This window comes from Gavialis gangeticus, unplaced genomic scaffold (assembly GCF_001723915.1).
Source record: "Gavialis gangeticus isolate Ggan-Ray unplaced genomic scaffold, GavGan_comp1, whole genome shotgun sequence".
In the NCBI taxonomy this organism is placed as follows: Eukaryota; Metazoa; Chordata; order Crocodylia; family Gavialidae; genus Gavialis; species Gavialis gangeticus.
In genome coordinates this window covers 80,897,984-80,907,891 of record NW_017728993.1, presented here as the reverse complement: position 1 = coordinate 80,907,891, position 9,908 = coordinate 80,897,984, and the positions used below count along the sequence as shown (strand labels likewise).

The 9,908-nt window shown below is 43.9% G+C and overlaps 1 protein-coding gene across 1 annotated transcript in view; it reads right to left on the bottom strand.

The window, feature by feature from the left end:
- CAMSAP2 (calmodulin regulated spectrin associated protein family member 2) overlaps positions 1 to 9,908 on the bottom strand; it is a 224,249-nt gene that overhangs the window by 14,118 nt on the left and 200,223 nt on the right. Inside the window, exons 10-12 of the mRNA XM_019528366.1 lie at positions 6,252 to 6,334; positions 5,621 to 5,690; positions 1,755 to 3,966 (exon numbers count right to left, since the gene is read on the bottom strand). Coding sequence (XP_019383911.1) covers positions 1,755 to 3,966; positions 5,621 to 5,690; positions 6,252 to 6,334 — 2,365 coding nt within the window. The remainder of the gene's footprint in view (positions 1 to 1,754; positions 3,967 to 5,620; positions 5,691 to 6,251; positions 6,335 to 9,908) is intronic.

Here is a 9,908-nt window from a genome sequence, read left to right as displayed (position 1 = left end):
GGTGTGTATGGGGTTTGTGGTGGGGCTGTGGGGTGTATGGAGGCAGAGGATGGCTGAGGGGGACATGTGGGGGGCTGTGGATGTGAGGCCCCTCCCTACAAACATGCCCCCACACTGTGCACAGCCCCTGCTGCCAGCAGCAGCAGCAGGTGGAACCCCCGGCAGTGCACAGTCATGGTGAGCTGGGTGGAAGTGCAGGGCTCATACTAGTGCCCTGGGCCCGGTGGGGACCTGGAGTAGAGCAGCAGGAGCACAGAGCCTGGGCTGGCTAGGGCACAGGATTCTCCTGGCTCCATTGCACGGGTCTCACATGCCTGAGCCCAATGCGATGAAGCCAGCGGTGCAGGTCACAGGGCTCAGCTGAGATGACAGGGAGAGGGGCAGAGCTGGCCTAGCTTCATAGCGCAGAGCTCCCCACCGCTCCCCATGAGCTGTGCATAGCAGTGAGTTTGGATGGGCCACCAGCTCCATCACATGCATCTCCCCCAAAGGTGTGCAGCTTGGGTGGAGAACCTGGGAACTGCATGTGAGCCTTGTGTGATGGAGCCAGGAAGACCCCACACCCCTGCTGGCCTAAGCTCCATGCTCCTGCCACTCCACCCTAGGTCCCCACCCAGGGCACTGGCACAGGTCCCACGCTCCCAGCCAGCTGTTGCTTCATCCCTGCCCACCACCACCACTTCTGCCACTGCCACCACCATTCCTACCCTATGTCCCTGCCCACCACCTCTGCCATCCTCCCCCTGCTACTTCCCTACCTTCTTGCCTGCCCCCTGCCCTTCCTGAAGTCCCCTCCCCGCCCTCCGCCCACTCACTGCCAGTTGCCCCTGCTGCCGCCACCACCACCGCTTTCCCTGCCTGCCGCCACTGCCTCTCCCCCATCTGCCGCCACTTCTCCACCTGCAGGGCCAGGGCCATCCCACAGGCAAGGGTGGGAGCAGAGTGTGCACTGCCCCTGTAGGAGTGAGCACGGCTTAGCCCCATGCGAGTACAGGAGGGGCAGCCTGGGGTCAGGCTGGATACAGTGAATTGGTAGGCACCTGCCTTTGGGCTGGATGAAATAGCCTGATGGGCCAGATCCAGCCCATGGGCCATAATTTGCCTGCCCCTGCTTTAGATATATGACACTGTGGAATGCAAAATCTTTTGGCCTCCAAGAAAAGCTTTGAAGCCTGCATTCAAAACACTGTTAGCTTCTAGCATTCAAACTACCTTTAAAAAAACCCAACAAAACAACAACACAAAATAAAAACAAACAACACACCGACTGAAATTCTGCTTAAATAGAAATATTTTAGTACACCGTCTTATCTTTTTAAACAGACATAAAAATATGCCACTTTTAAAATAAACTCTAAGACAACAGGTACTCTAAGGAGAAATTTCCAAGATCTTATTTACAATTCTGGGATAAAGTGAGAGGTAGGCAGCTTATTAAGTGTGCGTATTAATAATTTATGGTAAAAAAAAAAATCTACATTCATTAAAACATTTTCCTGACCCGCAATAATTCTGAAACACCTTTTCAAACACTGTTAATTTGAAGAGATCTTCTGTATTCAAAATTGCTATGAAAGCTCCAATGGTCCCAAAGCAAGCATGAGCAGTGAAGGTTTTAAAGTCAAATACCAAGGACATCACAGAACTCTGAAGCACTGACCTCAGTGGTTACTGAAGTGCCATCTCTGAATTAAAAAGCTCCCTCAGAAAAAGATAACTTGCCCAACAAACATGCACCATTTTAGGTCACTTACCTTAAAAAAGAATCCACAACACACTTTTTGGTCATCCTCGAATTGTTCTCTATCACTCTCACCTTCATATTTCTCAACAGAAACTTCAGCCTTTTCAGGTGGTTTTAAATCCGAGAGGGAAACTTCAATTAAATTAGCTGTTTTAGGAGTGAGAGTTGGCAAAACTGGTTGGCTCAGCTGATCTTCATTTGGTGTGAGGCAGACAGTTTCTGTGATTGGCTGAGATAACACTTCAGAAACCTTAGATTCAACAGGCTTGAGCTCCTTCTCTTCTGATTTTTGTTCACATGCCTCCAAAGTCCCTTTTTGTTTTTGTTGTTCTTCTTTTGCTACTTCCTCTTTAGCTTTGACTTCTTTCAAAAGATTTCCCTTTAACTGAGGTTCAGCTACACGTTCCCCATCATCCCCAAAGCAAACAAATGATCTAGTCTGAATGGGAACCTGACTTGGAGAAAATCTTCTTAAACGAGGAAGACTGTCCACAGACCGTGGAGCAGTCAAGGTGCGATTTAAAGGTGTTATTTTCAGTTCATTTGGCCTAGGAGTCCTTTGCATCTTAATGGGAAAAGAGGCATTTTTTCTGTTAGAAGACTGCGGGGATTGATGAGTAGGGCGAGGAGATTCCACGGAAAATGATGCAGTAGGAGATGATGATCCTGTTTGCCTCAATGAAGATTTAAGCTCTCGAATTTGCTTCTGAGGAGAAGGCTGAGGAGGTGAAATAACCCAGGCTTGCTGCTCCCGCATTTGCATCAACATCTCTTGTTGAAGGGAGAGGCGTTGCATTTCCTGTTGCAGGAAGTGTAGAGAAGAATTTAATTTTTCAATAGATTTTGTATATTCTAAAATGTCTCCTTCATTTAGAGTTTCTTCTGAGGGACTTGCCAAATTCCATTGCTTTTCAGAATCCACGGGTGTGGAAGGGGTCTTGGACTGAGAATTTTCAGTGCTTTCCTTTATTACCTCCATAGTTTTACTAGTTCGTTCACCTGGTTTTTGAGCTTCTTTTTCTTTCAGTCTACCACTTTCAGTGAAGGATTTCTCATCTTCAGCTCCTACGGCTTCTTCTCGAAGAGGTGATATTCCATCCCCTTTCTTTTTCACCACGTTCAGAAATGCTGTTCTTCCCATTTTCTGCCTCTGCTTAGTGAAGGCAGCTTCAACTTTCTTTTTCTGAGCTTCAATGGCTCGCCTTTTTTCCTCCAGTTTCATCCTAAGATGGACCATTTCAGAGGCCAACAACTGCGTAGTATCTCTTGCTTGAGGAAGGGGCGTTTCCTCGGGTATGTGAGCCCAAGCAACTACATGAGGAATATTCAGCTCAGAACCTTCTGGGGTAGTTTTCTGCGAACTGCTTCCACTGCTTCTGCTATCTGTATGATTCAGTTTCCTAAATTTCTGCTCTGCAAAGCTGGTCATTTTCACTCCTGAGCTTGAAGAAGCACTGCTGCCTGCTTGTGACTTGGTACTTATTGAGCTTGGACAGGGACTTAATTGCTCTCTCTGATTACTAGCTCGTACATCATAATCTTGAAGAAATTTAGATGGTTCTTCCATGTCGGAGTCCATGCTCACCGTGTAATCCCTCAAAGAAGAATCCTCATCCATAGTTTCAGGAATATCTTCTGACGGCACATGTATTCCTGTGTCCACTTCAGTATTGTCAGTCACCGGACTCAGAGCACCTTTTGTGTCTATGATGATGTCAGGACTAGGCTGATTTAGTTTAATGTTTGAGTTAAAAATGCTCATTTCCTGGTTATGAAGAAAGAACCCATTTGTTATTTGGTCTGGCTGGATAACACCAGGAGATTTTTCAGTGTCATGTATTATCTGCAAAGCTTCTTCAATGCTTGGGGTCTCAATTTGATTGCCAAAATCATCCAAAATTGCCCTGTTTTGCAAAGCTCCATTTGGAAGCCTGTACTGGTTATTTTCATTGGCATTTCTTTGATTTGTATTTAGAGATGCACTGACTTCTGGGTCAGTAGGAGATACTATGTCCTTTTCTTCTTCAATATCTTGAGTTTCCTCTTCACCATTTACTGGCTTAAAGGACAGATTTTTCCTAATGTGTTTGAGCACGCGGGTGTTATTTTGCGCAAGACCTTCATTACTAACAGATCTAGTAATTCCTCTATTTGGAGTAGATATCTGAATGCTATTTTCTTTATCAAAAGAAATGTCAAAGGAAACTCCATGCACTGATGATCTAAATGGGATGAAAATAAAATAACATAATTCATATATATTTTTAAAAAAATCATATACATTTAAATATTCTTCTAAAGTTGTAGTACTCATGAAAATGGATTAGTTTCATAAGATAGCAACATATTACAAATAAGCAAATTTAATTAAATTTAGCATTTTATCCAATATTATTCTTTTATTATTTTTATACCTTCCTTTAATTCAAACTACATTTACTTTAAATAAGCTATGCTTATGCATCTTATACATCTTAACTTCACACATACACAAATTAATATTACTGGCAATCTGGAATAAACCCAAGAACTTTGAGGAATACAGAAATTGCCATACTGGATCATAGCTGTGGTCCTTCTAATCCTGTTTCTGACAGCAGCGAGTCTACTTCCAGCTCTTACTAATTAGCAGTTGGCTTACATTCTTTAGTATAAAACCATATACCCTTTCTAGTCTAATCTGTTTGTACTGATCTACATAATAGTACTTCTCTATCCTGAGCTGATGGCCAGATGGCCTTCTATTGTCATTTTTTAGTTGCTGTATTTACTTGAATCCAAGAGGAGTTTCTTTATTTAATATGGGAGGGAAAAAACCCTCACCTCGGATTGGAGTACAAGATGGCAGTGGGGCAGGCAGCTGCTGCAGCTCTATCTTCAGCCCTGACCTAGGGCTGGGGTGAGAGCTGCAGGTCCCCCCCCCTCCCAATTTCCTCCTCCCCACTGGCTAGCCCCCTGATTCCAGTCCCACTCCAGCCAGGGACACAGAGCACATGGTTGCTCCAGTCCCAGCACAGTAGCAGTGGCAGCAGCTCCAGCCTGGGCTCTGACTGGAGCTGCTGCTGCAACACCTGCATAACCAGGCTGCGGCTGGAGCAATTCTACACCCTGGCTTGGAGGGGAGCTGGAGGGTCAGTGGTCAGGGAGTGGGGCAAAGAGGCAGAGGCTATGGGGTGCACAGGCAGCAGGAGAGGGAAGATAGCAGCTGGGGACCAGGCAGGAGAGTAGGCATGGAGGAGTGAGGGGCGAAAACAGTACAGGCAGGTGCTGGGTGTGCATGAACTGATGGGTAAGGATGGGATACAAGTGGAGCAGGCAGCAGGGGGTAAGGTGTGGGGAAGGCAAAAGGCAGAGGTCATGCTGCCTTATTTTCCCACTGCCACCCCGCCAGCCACCTGCTTGCCTACTGCCTCCCCTCCCTGGCACTGCTTTCCCTGCTGCAGTGGGGGAAGAAGGGAGATGCATTTAAGATGATGCTCCAATAATTAGATTCTATATATGAAAGACTTTAACAAATATATAAAATTTCCCATATACAGAATGTAATTATTGTGGGGAGTTCATCTTAAATTGCAAGTCATCTTAGAATCAGGTAACTACAGTATGTTGTTAAAAGTTAAAGTATATTTAACACCACTGATCCATTACGAAATGTTGGAGCAGTCCCCATCTCTTGCAAATGCTGAAAACTCACATTTATTCCTGTTCAGTTTTCTGTTAGCAAGTTTCTAATGCACAATATTGCTTTTCTTTTTTCTGAGTACCTGATTCTCCAAGTCTCTTGGGTGAACTCTCTCAAAGGCCTACTGAAAGTCCAAATGATGACAGCTATAGGTCATTAATTCTTAAGCCACCTCCTATGCAATGATTACTCACCTTTTCTCTTTGGGCCAGGTTCCTACATACCCATCCATATATGACATAGATGTGGACCTTCTAATAACTCCTAATTGAAATTAAAGCAATGTATCCAAGTTAATACTTATGGAAATACTTGGAAAAACATTTTAAAGTGAGCTCAAATTAGTATAACAAATTAGTTACTTTAATCATTCATACAATAGCAAGTGATCAAGCTTTGATTTTGTTTTCTGTTTTGTTTTGCTTAAATTGCTTTTTACTTTAATGTGAACAAGAGGATAGCAATCACTTTAATGAAGTCCACTGTGCACACTATACCCATCCCTTAGAAAATAAAGGTAATTTTATTGCTCCATAAAAATGTTCATTATGCTATACAATAATGGGTACAAGCCATGTTCCACATAGTCAAAACAGAACCCAAGCTTCATTAAATGGATAGAGGCAATTTTTTTTTCAAAAAGCATTTACTAAGGTACACCTATTTAAAAAAAAATATAGGCCCAATCTTAAACTTCCATCTGTGAATCTCCCAATGAAGCCAAGAATTCCTCATGAAGAATATTTACAAGAATATTAATATGATGAATGTCATTTAGTTCATAAAACAGAATCAACTGAACAAGCCTGGGTGTAAAGCTGTTACCTGGAGCAGATGAATAAGGCTGTTGGTGTGTATGTCTAGAAGGCATAAGTTGATGAGAAGGTATAAAAGTTTGACCCTCCACACTGCAAGGAAAAGCATATTAAATTATGTAATACCTCCAGATATACTGCAAAAATGCAGCTGTATTTGTATTCTGAGACAGCACAAAAAATAAATTTTCTGTATAAGGGAGGAGAATTTTGTTGTAAAAACATAAATCTATTAACTGAAATAATACAAGCATCTGAATTGCCACCTTAGAAAAGAAATGAAGTTAAATAGGAAGTTCTTCCGCAGCTTTCATAAATGCCTACAGAAAATGTCTTATTGGTAGAACTTTTGTCTTTTAACTTATTGCATGTTAATGTTTTCTCACAAAGGTCACTTCTGTGGGTTTGATAGATTGTAAATACATAATCAAAAAACAAACAAAGGCCGTGTCTCACTGTTCACAGCTGATAGCACCTATAGGACAGGTTGCAAGAACAGTATCATCATACCCCACTTTTTGTAATTGCCCGTAACTGTCCAAATATTTATATGCATGAGGTGGCAAAAATGTGATCTGTGCTAATGTCTTTGCAGCTATAACTAAAGTTTTTACTACAGAACCAGACTTAATAAAGCTTAGCTTTATTTCTGCTAAGTATACAACAGATGCTGGTTTATTTGATCCAAAGAAAAAAAGACCTAAACTAGGTATTTTAATCTAGAAAGGCTTCATTAATTCAGCAAGTTAATAATCCCTGTGCTGTTTTAGCATCTGAATGACAAATACATTACTAGAAGGATTTAACATACTTTTAAGGAGCCAAACTCCCAAAGCATGTTTTCTTGCACAGCATACTTTTCCCCTGCAAAAAATAAACTGCTGGAAATTGGGGTGCATGGCTCAAGTGAAAGACAGGAGTGCCTACCTCAGTGTACACTGCCTCATTTGGGGCTGCAGGTGCAGTCTGCCTGCTGGGGATGGAGCTGGTTGGGTGCAGTCTGCCTTTCTAGGGCACCTGGGGCTGGGCTTGTGGGTATCCCAGGGCTCAGTTCCACTGTATTTTCTTGCTTGCCAGTAGCATATGGTTGGGTAGGATGATCTACTTGGGGCTGGTCCTGCTTTGTGGAGGAGATTGGACTAGATGACCTCCTGAGGTCCCTTCAAACCCTAACTTTCTATAATTTTAATATATATAAAATTATAGAAAGTTAGGGTTTGAAGGGACCTCAGGAAATCATCTATCTATCCATCTATCTATCAGGCAGCTGCAGTAGGAAGGAACAACACCCTGTGGCTGCTTGTGGACAACTGCAGTAGCAGCAGCACCCCTCAGGCTGCTCCTGGGACATCCCTTCCTGCTGGGGAAGGAACTGTCCACCACTAGCCAGCAGCTAGGGGTGTAACAGCGTGGTCTTTTCCTTTAAGAGGGAACACTCAACCGTGTTGAGAGGCTAGTTGCAGGGCATCTGGGGCATTTATATACCACCTGTGATGTGTTGGGGATCTACCGCTTTGGAGCAGACTTAATTAATCAAGTCTGCTCTGCATGCAAGCTGACGTGCACTGCGCTGTGCCACGTGCAGTTGTATAAGTGGTGAAATGCATCTCAGTGCAGAGAGAATGGCAGTGGTGCATTTTTATTTTTATTTATTTATTTATTTTTTAACTAAAGCACCTCCGAGGTGTTTTAGTTCAAAAGTGCACCGCCGCCATTTTCTCAGCGCCGACTCATATTTTGCTACGTGTACAACCAGGCGCCTTTCAAAGTGCCTGGTGCTGTGGTGCTTATATGTGTAAAAATGCCCTTGGATAGCCAGGGACTGTCCTGCTCAGAGCTTAAAAATCTTCCTGAAGAGTAAACAGAAGGGGAAAAAGCAAACTGAATGAAACTGCTTGCTATAAGAATGGGGCCAGGCTGCTGTGATGGTAGCCAGAGCCAAAGGGTTACTCCTCAATCACCCAGGACAGGGCAGAAGAGTTTTCATTTTGTTTTATGTTTTGGTTTATTTGTTGCCTAAAGACTGGAATACGTGAAAGGACTGGCGGAGGAGCTTCTCAGGGAGCAAAAGCCTGCCTGAAGAAGTCAGCAGTTTGCTCTGTTAACCCCCTGTTAAGCAGCTTACCTAGTCACAGGTTGTTGCCTCTTCCTACTGTGCTTCCCATATTTATGCTGCTAGCAAGAAAAATGCTTTTTTTCCCCCCTCAAACACTATTAGAATAAATCCTTTGATATTTAGAACTCCACAACATGATCTTGGGGTATAGGTTGTAGCTGTTTTGGTCTAAGGACATAGGCAGACAAGGTTCTTTGGGTGAATCTGATATCTTATATTATTTTCCAACTATTTAAGTTAGTCTAATAAAAGATAGCAGATTCACCCAAAGAACCTTGCCTGTCACAACTTGGTCTTCACATTTTTGTCTCAGTGATAAATTTCTAATTTCTCTTTTTGAGGTTCTTACTATGTGCTGGTTGTGTTTCAGAAACACACTTACATTATCATGCTTCAATTCAGCAGAGGTTATTTATATACTACTTTTATTTCAGCTACCTGCTTTAGCAGGTTTGGGGCTCTGACCCTGGAGTCGGCTGCCCCTTGGTTGTCAGATTAGCTTGCTATGCTCTCTGGCCTCTGTAGCACATCCTGTTTCCTGCCTGCCAATATTAAATGTCAGGAAGGACTGGGGGGGAGTGGGGGTGCCTTTAGAAGTCAGAGAAGCCCCTTTATGTGCTTTCCCTCTTGGCACAGTCCTCAGGGCTCTTCTTCCCCTCAGCATAGTTTTCAGTGCTTCTCTGCCCCTGCCCTGCACAGTTTCTCCAAGGCCTGTTTCCCCTTCAACATCGGCTTCTTTCCTAACTTGCAGATCTCAGAACAACAATAGAGTCTCCCAATGCCTGAAGAAGGGTGCTTGTCCCCGAAAGTTTGCAGAGAACTTTTTTCCATCTACTCAGTCTGACAGAAGATATCAACATCTACCCAAATAAATTTGCCTGCCTATCCCCTATAACATAGTACCATGGCCACATCTAGTCACAGCCCTTCCCAAGTTTCATAGGCCCCTGATCCAACCTCAGCTGTCTCCAGTGCAGCCCCTGGGCTCAAATTCCCTCCTACTGACCATCCTCAGTTCTGTGTAACACAGCATCCTCTGCTGGATGCTTGGAGTGGTTCATGGGGCAATCTTTCTTGGTAGAAGGAAATGTTCCACAGTACTTTCACCAGGGTGCCCCATGTGGCCTCCATTCACCCCTTACTAGCCACCCCATGCCTCATGGCTGTCATCTCAATGTTCATCTAACCTGGGGGTTGCCCTTCCCTAGGCAATCCCCCATTTTCACCTATAGCTTGGAGTGGTCCTTTCCAGAGCCCTTCCCTATGTCTACCTGTAACCTAGCAATAACCCTAGGTTTGCCTTTCCCTAAGACTCTTCCCTTCACTTCCAGCTGGTTTCCTCCCTTCTAGGTTTCTTGCTTGTTGGCTGGCACCAACCCACCCATAGTTTCGGTCCCCTCCAAGCACACTTAGGGGATCACTCAGCACTCCCAGGGACTCTTTCTCCAAGACTGCCAGGCAGTGGTGTTACGAGGTCAGGATGAATAGGAGGACTGCCCCTGGTGGTGACTTGGGGGTGCAAGGTAAAAAAAAAAAAAAAAAAAAAAAAAA